General features: G+C 47.4%; 3 protein-coding genes across 3 annotated transcripts; all 3 read right to left on the bottom strand.

Annotated features, from left to right (window-relative positions):
• Positions 1–1,542: 1,542 nt before the first annotated feature.
• Positions 1,543–1,778, bottom strand: BJ212DRAFT_1413080 (uncharacterized protein). The gene has a single exon (XM_041337512.1). The coding sequence runs from the start codon at positions 1,710–1,712 to the stop codon at positions 1,548–1,550; it is 165 nt and encodes a 54-aa protein (XP_041185110.1). The 5' UTR covers positions 1,713–1,778; the 3' UTR covers positions 1,543–1,547.
• A 6,860-nt stretch (positions 1,779–8,638) lies between these two features.
• BJ212DRAFT_1413056 (uncharacterized protein) lies at positions 8,639–10,883 on the bottom strand. Its single transcript, XM_041337511.1, has 8 exons — positions 10,611–10,883; positions 10,453–10,556; positions 9,617–10,399; positions 9,511–9,564; positions 9,145–9,459; positions 8,976–9,075; positions 8,893–8,919; positions 8,639–8,841 (listed from the first exon to the last, which is right to left on the bottom strand). The coding sequence occupies exons 1-8, from the start codon at positions 10,809–10,811 to the stop codon at positions 8,770–8,772; spliced, it is 1,656 nt and encodes a 551-aa protein (XP_041185109.1). The 5' UTR covers positions 10,812–10,883; the 3' UTR covers positions 8,639–8,769.
• Positions 10,884–10,966: 83 nt separating this feature from the next.
• BJ212DRAFT_1292067 (uncharacterized protein) lies at positions 10,967–12,373 on the bottom strand (the record flags this gene model as incomplete). Its single annotated transcript, XM_041332131.1, has 2 exons — positions 10,967–11,268; positions 11,449–12,373. 2 exons carry the CDS (start codon positions 12,371–12,373, stop codon positions 10,967–10,969), a joined length of 1,227 nt encoding a protein of 408 aa, XP_041185108.1.
• Between the last annotated feature and the right edge of the window lie 1,276 nt (positions 12,374–13,649).

Here is a 13,649-nt window from a genome sequence, read left to right as displayed (position 1 = left end):
GTCATCATGAAAAAGGTTCACGTGCGGGTCTCAAACGCCCAGACACAGCCAGCGATAGTGCTTGATGATCGATCAACGTTGCAAGTCCCAACGACCCGTGACGGCAGCCTGAACCTGGGTGGAGCGGTGCGCTCTGTGGCGGTGGTGGTTTGCTCACAATACCTGGAATTTGGCGTTCGGCATTTCAATAAATCAATCCTGCTCGAGTCACTGATCTGGAAGGACTTGTGTCCGTTTTCCAGGCATCATTTGTAAGCCATATTGTACCCCTTTTCTAGGAGCTCCATCACGGTTCGGGCACTCGGGAGAGAACTTATCCGAAGGCACCAAGCTGCTGCAAGTCTGATAGCCACGCCCTAACTGGTGCCAGTGACTAATTGGCAGCAACTTGTTATTGAACTTGAACGTTTGAATATTTGAACCTGTACAATGTGGGGGGAAACAAAGCCAACACATATAGGAAATTAGTAACTCGGCTGTCGGCTGTTGTTTTCACTCTCAGCTTGATTCATCGTTCAAGTTAGTCTCCCCTAGTCATTCCTTCTATGCTTATGATTCAGCGTCAGGCTGCCGCAGGTCCGACCAGCCTTTGGTGGCCTTGGCTTGTCACGGCTTAATGTGCCAATATGCGGTAGAATTTTAGCAATACTCGCGGTCACCGACAACTCATCAATGCTACGACGCCGAGTCCCAAATGTGCTCAAACTCACTTTCACGTCACCTTTATGGGGGGGCTTATATGGACTGCGGCACCGCTCCGGTCGTCGGCGCATCCGTATGTTTCTCATTTTCGCTGGCAAAGTGATGTCTGGTACAAGCTGACTGGGCACCCTCCAACACTGCTAGTACTAAACAAGAGGCCTTGACCAAAAATTTGCCAGCTTATGCATTGTTTCGGCTACTGTCACGACTGTGTGCGCCCGGGCTGGTGCGCTACATGACGTGGCAAAGCCTCTACCTAGGTCACTTGTTCACTCCAAGTTCGACATCAAAGTATGCACTCCAGCATTTTCGATGTGAATATTAATGCGACATCTGCAGGGCCTGCTTTCGATGTCTAGCCAGATGGACCTGCGACCTATGAGACACTCTGGATTTCGTCAATGATATATGTTTTTACAGACTCCAACCAGCCCTCCGCGTTCATGGGCATTACAATTCTACTGAATCGAACTTCACTTCAATGCTGATTTTTGGACCATGCAGCTGTCCCGGGTCTTATTAGTACACGGATCTAGTGGTTATCCCGGTGCAAGAGCTTGTCGCTCGAGTTCAGTGCTAGTTGTGGAATCCCTACGATTTATAGGTGGCTTTCTGCAATTCTGTGATAGCATACATTGAACCAGTTTTATTTTGCTCGAATCAATTGCATTTGATCGATGATCCACAACTTCGGTGCGCTCGTACACTTGTTGCTATTTAACATGCACATTGTCATCGTATATACAGATGTACAGGCAGGTCTGAAGGACTCGATTGAAACAATTTGTGAAGTATTCACCATCATTTCCGTGCTCCTAAAGTGATTGATCCTATACGTGAGTCTTCTAAGCCAATTTACACTCTTTCTCACATCTACAAGGACTTGGGCCCATTTTCCCCCATTCCAAGAAACTGATCCTGGCCCACTCATCATTCTCCTTCAGCACTCGTTTAAGTGCGAGCAACCAACATGCCACAATGATGTCTGCATATGAAAAGGTGTCGCCCATGATCCACTTCCCGTCAGTCTTCTGGTACCACTCGTACGCAGTATTGTACCCCTTCTCTAGTAGTTTTCCAGTCTGTATCGCAGTTCGGATCCCACGGTAACCGGGACGTCCCCTGAACGAGCTCCCATGAAGAACTTGGCGCTGGCAGGACTCAATATTTCCATGGTGCGTAGGAATATAGGCTTAATGCCAGGTACAATCAGACTCATATAGGCAGAGTCGAACGCACGTATCAGGGGCTCTGAGTTGTTTGGGAAGACTGGCTTCTCGGGATATGTCTTTTCGAGGTAAGAAACAATTTCGAGGGAGTCGGTGATGAGGGCACCGGTGTTAGGGTCGCTGAGGACAGGGACGGTGCAGACGTCCGAGCCATCTCGGCGTTTGATTGGCTTTGCACCAATGGACTTCATAGCGATATGGATGTCTGCGTATTCGACCCAGATGGTCACGAATGGAATATCTTTGTAGCTCAGAACAAACCTGGGGCAATAGACTTTGATTAGCTATCAAACCTTCAAGTGACATGCAGAACATGAACTACGGACCTCGGTTTCGCGGGATTGGGTGAAAAGTTATTGCCCGGGAGATCAGACATAACATCATACAGAACAAGCGGCAGCACCGTGGAGTACTGAGACATGGAGCGTGAGGCAAGTGTGAGGTGCTGTGGCGAAACGTTAATATCTTTTGCGATGTGCAAGGCTGAGCTTCATTCGTAATCGCTGAATCATCTAAGCTTAGTTAGCGCAGTTGAGCCATCAGAGAACCAGTGAGAAGACAGTCCTATATCGTTATATATCGTAATAGATAGGAAAGGATTTCGGCACATTGGAATATAAAGCAATATATGACCGTGTAAATGCACCGCAATGATTCAGCATAATCGTCAGCAAGAACTCACTGGTTCACTGATAGGCTTGATGTGATGGTTACAGATACCGGTGACCGCGAGTATCGCTAGAATTGCATCGCGTATTGGCACATTAAGTCGTGACAAGCCAAGGCCGCTAAAGCCTGGTCGGACCTGCGGCAGCGACACTGAATCATAATCAAGGAATGACTAGTAGGGGAGACTAACGCTGAATCAAACTGAGAGTGAAAACAACAGCAGACAACAGCCGAGTTACTAATTTCCTGTGTTAGCACATTTCCCTGTAGTTTTGGCAGGTGCCTTGGTACGAGTAACGAGTTCTCTCCCAATTGCCCAAAGCGTGATGTAGTAGACTGGGAGCTCCTAAAGAAGGGCTACAATACGGTTTACGAATGGTACTGGGACACAAGTCCTTGTAGATGAGTCGAGCAGGAGTGCAAATCTAGTGCCACAGAATTTCTGAAGACGCTGCGGATGTAGTAGCTAGGATCCTATATTTGAAATGCCAAATGACAAATTCCTTTAACAGGTAATTGCTGCAAAGTAAGCTCAAACCACCATGGCCACCGCCACAAAGCGCACCGCCCATCGATATCACACAAGTTCAGGCCATTGTAAAAGAAGCAATGCCTGCCTGCCTTCCTTATGTGATCAATTATAAAGCACTATCACTGGCTGTGTCTGGCGTTTGAGACCCGCAGGTTCCACAGATTCAGTGACAACGCCTTCTACCCGATGTGGACTAGTATGCACCGAGGACCAATACCAACGCTATACTGTACCGGTGTTCGAGGACATCAACGTGCGCTAATCAAACTCGGATTGATCCGGTACTTGCGAATGAAGTTCAGCCTCGAAAATGAGTCTCAAAGTCGGCCGCAGCACCTCAAACTCCACGTCTCAGTACTCGATAATGCTGCCGCTTGTCCTGTATGACATCCTCTCCGAGCTACCAGGCAATAACTGGTCAGCCAACCCCGCAAAGCCGAGGTCAGTGTTTCGTGTTCTGCATGCCAAGCTTTGGCATCTGACCAAAGTCTGCTGCGCCCCAGATTCGTTTTGAGCTACAAGGATCTTCCATTCGTGACCCTCTGGGTCGAATATTCGGATATCCATATCGCTATGAGTCCATCGGTGCAAAGCCAATCAAACGCCGAGATGGCTCGGACGTCTGCACCGTCCCCGTCCTCAGCGACCCCAACACCGGTGCCCTCATCACCGACTCCCTCGAAATTTGCCTCCTACCTACCTCGACAAGACATATCCCGAGAAGCCAATTTTCCCAAACAATTCAGAAGCCCTGATACGCGCATTCGACTCTGCCCATATGAGCCTCATTCTACCTGGCCTTGAGCCCATGTTCCCACGCACCATAGGGATATTAAGTCCTGCCAGCGCCAAGTTCTTCATCGGAACTTGTTCGGGGAACGTCCCGCTGCCTTTGGATGTGAACCGTGATGCAGACTGGAAACTACTAGAGAAGGGGTACAATACCCTGTACGAGTGGTACCAGAAGACTGACGGGAAGTGGATCATGGGCGACACCTTTTCATATGCAGACATCATTGTTGCTTGTTGGTTGCTTACATACAAACGAGTGCTGAAGGAGGATGATGAGTGGGCCAGGATCAGTTCTTGGAATGGGGGGAAATGGGCCCAAGTCCTTGCAGATGTCGAGAAGGAGTGTAAATTGGTTTAGAAGACGTACACGTATAGGATCAATCATTGCAGGGGTATGGAGTGGTAATGAATGCGTCACAAGTTACCTCAATTGAAGTCCTACAGATGTTCGGACGTCGCCTGCACATACAATGACGATGTGCATGTGATATGTATGAGCGCACTGAAGTTGAGGATCATCGATCAGCTGCAACTGATTCGACACAAAACAAAACTGGCTCAATGTATTCCATAATGAAATTGCAAAAAGCCACGTATAAATCGCAAGGACTCCACGTTCAGCACCGAACGAGCTCTCGCGCTGGGACGACCACTAGATCCGTGTACTAATAAGACTCGGGACAGCTGCATGCTCCGGAAATTGGCACTGGAACCATTTGAATTCAGTTCCACTCCAAATCGATTCGGTGGCATTGTAGTGGCCATGAACGCGGAGAGTTGGTTGGAATCTGTAAAAAAATGTCCAGAGTGTCTCACAGGTCGCAGGTCCATCGGGCTAAAGCAGGCCTGTAGATGTCACATCAATACCCACATGGAAAATGCTGGAGTACATACTTTGATGTCGAACTTGGAGCGAACAAGTAACCTAGGTGAAGGCTTTGCCACGTCATGTAGCGCACCAGGCCGGGCGCACACAGTACAGTGGCTGGCACAACGCATAAAGGTTCGATCTAGGCTTCTTGTTTAGTACTGGCAATATTTGGAAGTGCCCACTCAGCTCGTATCGGACATCACCTTGCCAGCGAAAATGAGTAACATGCGGATGCGCCGAAGACCGGAGTGGTGCCGCAGTCCGTATAAGCCTCCACGTAAAGGTGACATGAAAGTGTGTTTTGGGCAGATTTGGGACTCGGCGTCGTGGCGTTGGTGAGTTGGCAAATGATTAGTGTCTAGGTTGGCAATTGTGGGGTGACACCAATCATTCACTGTCACCAATCAGAATTCGTTGTTCGGGTTATACATTGTCATCCGTTAAGAAAAAACTTTACACACCCTATGCAGGGAAAAGTATATAGTGCAACGTCCACGGGTTCAACACTAGATCAACCAATCAAGTCAGCCTTCAGATTTTCAATGCACCCCATTATACTGTACGACATACCAAGCAAGGCCCCAAATAATATATGGGCTCCAAACCCTGCAAAGACCAGGCATGTCGCGCAGTCAGAGCCATTGCTGCATGTTGCTGACAAGCAGAGGATAGGTTTTGCCTGGAATACAAAGGTCTCCCATATACGATCGTCTGGGTAGAGTTCAAGGATATTCCCATGACTATGAAATGCAAAGTTGGCGCTTCGACTACAGAAGGGGGCAGATACACCCTTCCGGTGATCAAGGATCCCAACACTGGATTCGTCATTGCTGACTCGCTGGCGATCGCTGAGTACCTGGATAAGACTTATCCAGAGAAGCCGGTCATACCACGCGGCGCCAACGTTCTTATGAGGTTGTTCGAGCCTGCATATTGCAGCATTGCCTACGGAAAAGCAGTGAAACTTATCTTAACAAAGACCCTCGAAATCCTGAACGACTCGAACAGGGAGTACTTCATTCAGACGCGCTTGGAGCTGCTCGGTGAAACGCGCTGGGAGGCTGTGTCAGAAGAGAACGTCCAGCAGCAGTGGGAAGACTTGAAGAAGGGTCTTGATGAAATCGATAAATGGTACCAGAAAAGTGGCGGGAAGTGGATTATGGGGGATACCTTCTCGTTCGCAGATATGGTGGTGGCTTGCAGAACGATGTGGTGGAATAAAATCTTCGACGAAGAACAACTCCGAGAACTCCATTCTTGGAATGGCGGACGATGGGCGCGTATCTTGGCAGATGTGAATACTGAGTGCGGTACAGATCTGTAAGAAAAGGAATGAAGTCAATAGCAGTGCCATGTATTCCGCTCGTTGTTCATCTGTTATCGCTAAAATCAGTGTTGTAAGAGGTAATTTGACCATACCAGAAATACCTTGAACTCATTATGAGGCCACATTGCTGTCGTTGTCTAGCGCATACCATACAGCTCGGTGTCGGTGTTTCTTATCGTGCAGAACGTTTGAAGACGCCATCAAATCGAAGAAAGCAAACATTATGATATAAGGGGTTGGTGAGGCGATGATCGTTTCCTATCCTTACCGACTCGGGCGTCCAGATTCTACGTCGCATGTTCAACGAACGGCGCAAACGCTGGCAGCCGTACCGCTGGGATGGCAGTGCTTGACTATGATACTCCATCATCCTTAGCTTGATCATTCTACTCCCAAATGATTCATCAGTCCGCATTTGCGACCTGCAGATAGTAGATGAAATACCAGTAGAGGCACAATAACTCCACCTGAACTCCACCGCTCCCAGTGTCAGTGCGTGCTTGGTAGTCTGCAGTCTGCGCGCAGTGCTCCTATCTCCATGTCTGAGTTCACTCTTTGCAATGCGGAAAAAGCTTACTGAGATAGATCAGCGGCGAGCGCTAGCAGCGAGATAATATTAGTGCTAAATGAATCTGACTATCCTTCTCTGAGTTCAAGCAACCCTTACCCTCCATAAAATGCAACTCACCGCATGTTTCCATATCAGATTTTTCTCTCATCTCCGTCTTTGGACCTGTACTCTGTAAAAATCTGTTCTCAACCTCCGCACTGTCGAAAGTACGATGTCGGCGCGCCATTCGATCATCATTTCGGAGAGCACAACAGCAAAGGTAGTGTGCAAACATCTCTTTGTCATGGTAAACGTCCGAAGATGAACGAATTGCTTGTATGCATGCATTCGCGAAGAAGAACCAATACTTATGGAGCATTAAAATTTGTTGTCTTTGCGAACGAGTTTCATCTTATTCACCACTATCTTCACGATATCGCGCCATTCCGTCATGGCACCGAGTCTTTTAAAAAGAACTGCAACGGCAACAAACAAAAGTCGGAGCTACATACCAACGTCCCATATGCAAGATTCTTTCCGATTGGCTCGACAGCTTGGTAACACACAACGTTCCGAATGACGCGCAAATGTTCTGCCGTGAGTGGATGCTCGTACATGAGCGTATTCATCGCCAGGAACATGTAAGTCGGCGTCGTAGGTGCCAGCGCGCGAAGCAGAGAGATCTAAGCAAGAGGTTTGTTATCAAATACAATGTGAATGCGCTGGGAAACATACTGTGAGATTGTCGCAGAGTCCGTGTGCATCATTTGAGAGCGTATTTGCCGAGCAGGGAGCGACAAGAACAATGTCGGCCCACCTCCTCAACTCGATATGCAGGATCGGGTCTCCAATCTTGTATGACCCTGTCATGGATGTTAAGACGGCCAAACAAGTGCGTGTACTCACTGATTACTCATCTTCATCAGTCCATACGTGAGCGCCTGCCTTGACGACATCTGCAGCCTGCAGATCAGCGACTCCTTGGTCGCAACTCCTTCTACTCTGACATTTTGGTACTACGCTTGCACACAACATGAGCAAGGGCAGGATTCCGGGATGGGTGACAGACTTGAAGAAGCAGTGAGACGATGAGAGGAGCATTGATAGATGCTACGCTTCCAGTCATTATGAGCAAGACATGGTTGTGATCCAGGGGGAGGCACTCCGTTAAGTTGGCGAGTCACCATACCGATGAACGTTTGGGAGTGGAATTATTATGACAGGTAATTTTGCAAGCTGTTATTTCTTATTTCCCCGACATCTGGCAGGGCCAGAAGAGCCTCGGCCCCGTCGATTCGTCGAACACAAAAAAATACCCATCACTGTGCTATGTTTTTTTCCACGGCTCGACCTGCACCTATTGACACGCACTTACACCATTAGCTGAAAACTTGAAGCTCCAATAATGAGCAATTGTTGAACGCTGAGGTATGCCAATCAGGGATGAAGACAACGTAGAGATCTACACACCCAGACACCCAGGTTCACCGACGGTTGGCCTAGAAATCTTGTAGTTAGGATGGTACTAGACGTGATTGAGTGCAAAAAGGATCCGCTGGCTTCTGTACAGTTGAATATGAAGTGCGACGCTGAGCGCAATAGCAAAACTCAATTTATTGTGGTGTTGTCCCACGGGCGATGTAATTTCGAACCTGAGGACAGTTTTGACTTTAGCCGCCGGCAATGATATTATTTTTATTTGGTGGATGTGGGCGACTGAAATCTGATACATGAGTCCCAGTGAAAGTCGGTCAGACGCCAGCCGACGGAGAACGACGGAAATCGACGAACTGTGAAAAGTATGATGTCAGTCGACGAGCGTCGACAAATGGCGTGTTACGTCGATGCACAGACGACTGGTAGCAACGCTGATTGACGCCAGTCTATAAAACATCGAGTAGTTAGATTTCCGTAGATTTGAATAGATGGCTCGCATCCATTGGTTCTCACATCATATCGACGCAAATTGACGGAAAACAATGCATTTGAAAGCTACAAAAGCAACAAAAAAAAGCTAAAAATGGGCTACCCGCCCGCTCATTCGCACCAGCTCTTCCGTCCTACTACCCACCCCTGCTGACGATACCTAGCACCTAGCTAATGCAGCGTACCACCAGAGAACTTTGCAAGAACATCGACTGTGTTCGCGGTCCAAACACAGCCAGCAACCTAGATAGAACACACGAATAAGTGTATAATAGGAATAGGATCAGTACTTACCAGATTCGAGGCCTCGATGTCGTAGTTCTGTAGTCAGCATTACAATGAGAACAACGCATAAGATAAGAATAATAAAATCATACCGCTTGACGGGTCTTCTCGAGTGAGTCCCAATATACCTTGAAGTCTTGCGAGGATCCGTTCGGCATTAGCTGCTTCAGCCAGCGATGAGCACAAAGATTTCTAAGGAAAAGGTTGAGTTATCGGAAAAAAGTTGAGTTATCGGAAAATAGAACAGGGTACCGCACTCACCTGCCGTTCTTGGTGGCAGCTGGACGGAATTTCTTGGTATCCTTCGAGTTTGAAGTGGCGGGAACAGGCACACCGGTGACAGCAGTAGGAATAGGCGCAGTGACAATGGTAGTAGGAACAGGTGTGATGGTGACAGGCATGAGAATATCCAAGTTTGATGTGTGGGCAGGTGCAGTAGTATCATCGGCGCTAGTAGGCGTTGAGTCAATGAGTAATATTGGCACTGGAGTGCTAGGAGGATCGTTCGATATTTGGAGCTGTTTCTGAGCTGCGGAGTCTTCACGTTTCTCCTTCAAAAGTTTGATCGCGTCTTTGCTGTCAAGGTAACCTTATCAGCGCAGGCAAAATTGTTGTAACTAGACTCACAATGGATCTTTCAAAAGAACTATGGAACGTGGTGCGGGAATGATGACACTGGGGCTTTCGATGCATAAAAATGAGTAGTGGCCAAAACAACGATGAGTTCACTCGCCTTGCAATGGTACTATCCGGTGTCGCAACTTGAATGACATTGATGGTTGATGTTTCCGTTGAAGGCTCGGCATCCTTGTTGTCCACTCTAGCTCGTTTCGGTTGGTCGGCACAATCCAAGTCTTTGGTGATGGAATTATCTGGAGTTGTGATTGAAACATCTGAAGAAGCACTGTCCGGCGTCCGACTATCCATCTTTCGCTTGCGCTGACCTCCTGGTTTGGATTCCGCATGACCAAGTGGCTTGACATCAACATTGCTGGCATGAGGAGTTGTCTGCTCGGGTTTTTTATGCATACTTGCCCATGATGAGTATCGTTCGGTTGCAACAGCCTCAATCTTCCAGTAGCCTTCGCTCAGTGCCAACTCAGGATGTGCGCATGAAACTTCAGTGTATAGCCAGTTTTTCGCTGCAGGAATTGCCTTTCCCCAGGATGCCGGAGCCTTGTCTTGATGAGTAAGTCCAAACCATACTGAGCGGAATGTTTTCATGATATCGCAGAGCTCATTAGGGGAGAAGACATTGCCATCACACTTTTCTAGGAAAGGAAGTGAGCCTCGATCTGCTGCTGTGCGCAGTCCGTCCGTCCATTCCCATTGTTTGAAATCTTGATGAGTCCAAAACTTGATGTCAGGATAGTCTTTCTTTTTCGCTAGGTTGATGGGCTCGCGATCATTGCTGCCAGAGGTGGTTTTAATGCTGATCTTGGCTCCATTTTCGATTGTGTATGCAGAGGCATTGTCGGACAAAGAGAGCTGTCCTGAGAGTTTAAAAAAAGCGGTCCTAAGAATTTTATGATGTATCAGCAAATTCAACCGTCAGAAATAAAAACTTACTGATAAGCATCACGAGAAGCAGTTAAAGCAATTACATCTTGTTTCAATTGCTCGTTCTGAGCTTGTAGTTGAAAAACTGAGTCAAAAGAGTGACTATATGCGCCCTATTTGCAGTGTATATACGATGTTTAGACACGAAAGTGAAGCGACAAACTCACATTGTAATGCAATGATGACGATTTACCCAGTGGTTGTCGGAATGATGGATGTTCTGATGTAGGAGTGTCTGAAACAGTGAATGGATCAGTCATTTTCTGGTAACTCGATGATGCTGCAAAATTCGGAGAAGGAGTGCCAATATCATTTAAATTAGAGTATGATGCAGAAAGAGTGTAATGATTTGCAGGCGTGAAAGACATGATGCTGGTATAATCAAGAGAAGTGAATGTTGTAGTGTTTTGCTGCGGCCTGGTACTATGCCATCGAAGCCGTCACACTGTGACGTCGCCAAATCGTCATCTCAAGATGTATGCACGTGTAACATTAGAGCAACAATTTGTATTATACTGTAAAATCAACCTTCTTCCTCGTCACTGTCAACATTGTCATCATTCTCTTCAAGAAATACTCCAGTCATTGAAACATCCAAGCCAGTTCTCTCGACGACAAAAAAACGATCTTCGGTGACTCCAGATGGCAAGGTGGGTCGGTGGGGTATTACAGCGACAACTGCCTGGATTTGTTCAATCTCTACAACATGAAGTCCACGATCGCCCTGGTGTTTGCACGACCAAACTGTACCGAAAGACAATTCTAGGAGTGCAGCATCAGGAGGAGAATAGAGAGAGACAATTGCAACATTTTTGAAATGCCATTCTGGGCCTTGCAATCGGTTTAAAAACTCTTCGTTGTCCTCATCGTCCTGAGGTTCAACGTTTGCTGTAGCAGCCAGCTGCGTGAAAAACTGTACTTCAGCAAAATGTGTAGTTCCATCAATTTCCAGCTAAACATCAAAGTTAGTCGAGTTTCGAAAGGTTGTTTGACAGGCCAAAGAACTTGCCTTGATGTTTCGGGCTGATCGTGAATGTTCTACTGGCCGGTCCTTTTCTTTCCAAGCTGATCGTGAAATTTGACCATTAGGAAGATGGAGACGGGCCCAACGAAAAAATTTCGGAGCTTCATGGCCAAGAAAATCAGCCATTGCTGCTGCCTCCGCAGGACTTGCAGCACAACGTGATCGTTTGTCACGGGCACGAAGAAGCACATAGCCATTTCCGATATCCAGAGAGTATCGCGGAGCAAGTACATCTGGTGGATCGAAGTGTGGAAACATAGATTTGATGGCATTGGTTTGACAACGAAGCGAGCATACCTGCGTGAGGCATGCATACGGCAATTTGGGTTGACGGAGATCAAACTCAACGTCAGCGAATGTTCTTTCCATGGTCCACTGAGATGAACAGATAGGTGAGCCAACACGAGAGGCTTTGAGAGCAAGGTGGTTTGATAAGTGTACACACGGGCGAATAAAATGGAGACGGTGTGCGAGACGTTGATAGTAAATCTCTTCGAATTCGCCTTCCCATTCTGCAAACTTAATGAAGGCGTCCATGAGTTGAGCCGAGTTTATGCTGTATTGGCTCATGATACGAAGGGCTTGAGTGAACTTGCAGAAATTGAGCCAATACTTGTGTGGAAGAATTCCATAAAGCAAAGCAGGAGCGAGACCAAAGAGCCAAGTAATGTACTCGCGGGCTTTATAATGTGTGTTCATTTTTTCAGCAGGGTTTCGCGGGGGATTGTCGAATGAGCCTGGAAGATATGGCCGACATGCAGCAACTGCAGCGCCATGCTCTTCCCACACGTCGTTAACGAGGACTGCCCAGTCCCATGTAGCACGGTCATCTGGGGCATAGTTCTTCATTTTGCCACACCATAAATCTGTAAACAAAGCAGCCATATTGGCTCCTGAAAAATGCATAATTTCGCTCGAAAAAACCTCTGGAATGCCAAGGATACGGTCAAGGTCAAGACCTAGAAGGATACTGGGGCCAACAATACCAGTTTGTAAGCGATGTTTTTCATACTGCGCTTGATTTGGTGATGCCATTAAAATGCGAAGTCTTCGGACATAATCCTCTGACGAGCCTAATGGTGTAGCAGCAGGGTCGAGGTCCTCATGATCACACCCAATGACACTGTAGTCATTGGGCTTAAGAAGAGCAGGATAGTAATGGCCACCTGGACGACTACGACCTTCAACACCACATAGCATCCGACAACCATTCTTTCCACTATGGCCCACAAGGTTGCTCACACATGTCAGTCCAGGGCTGTCAGCGAGTGCGAGGAACAGGAATGGATGGGATATGAATGTCATGTCATGGCGAGCATCCCATATTGTGAGTCCTTCACGCTGGAGAGTTGCGAGATGGTGGAGACCTGGATAGAGAAATGACGGAATATATTTAGGCTTATTGGGCCCAGGAATGACAGCACCAATAATGACATGTTTCTTTTTGTAGCGGTGCGCAGGAGAGATATCGATGATAATCCAAATGTAAATCCAAACATCACTTTGTTTGGTCTCGTATAGTTGAGCCCCGTCGAGCGACATCATCAGAACCATATCTTCAGGTTTGATACGCCCCTGCTGAACAGCCTCGAGATATGCACGACCAGTAATGACATCATCATATGCATCAGGTACACCCCCATTGCGGGCAACTTCTTCAAAGATTTGCTGCGTGCGCCGGTTGCGATAATGCATAAGCTCTGCAGAATCAGGGTGACGCCATAATGCTTGAAGTTGCGGACCAATGGGAAATGTATGGAAGACTTGTCGAGGGCGTTTAATGCATCCTCTGCTCCGCTGAAGTTGAATAGGATCATATCGAGGCTCGTTGCACGTTGGGCAGCTATCGAGATTGGCATATGGACCGACAAATGCAGTACAAGAGTTTATGCACTGGTCCTTAATAATTGATGTGATACCGGAAAGATCAGATATGATTTTTTTGACTTGATGGAGGCTCGGGATATTGTCCTCAGGGTGACGGTGAAGTGCAGCAGCGCGAGACTTGTTGAAAGCACTCTCGGACGCATGCTCGAGAGCGAGGAAAAGCGAAATTCCATGTTCAATGTCAGAATCATCTAGCCGTGCTTGTGCTTGTGGTGGGTTTTGCAAATGCTCCAATGCATCTCCGATAAGTCCAGCACCGTCGTCGAGAGTAGCATTATGCAGCGCGAGAATAAAT

The sequence above is a fragment of the Suillus subaureus genome (genome assembly GCF_016647635.1).
Source record: "Suillus subaureus strain MN1 chromosome Unknown BJ212scaffold_386, whole genome shotgun sequence".
NCBI classification, from domain to species: domain Eukaryota; kingdom Fungi; phylum Basidiomycota; class Agaricomycetes; order Boletales; family Suillaceae; genus Suillus; species Suillus subaureus.
The sequence above is the reverse complement of the archived record's forward strand: the minus strand, read 5'-3'. Positions and strand labels throughout refer to the sequence as shown.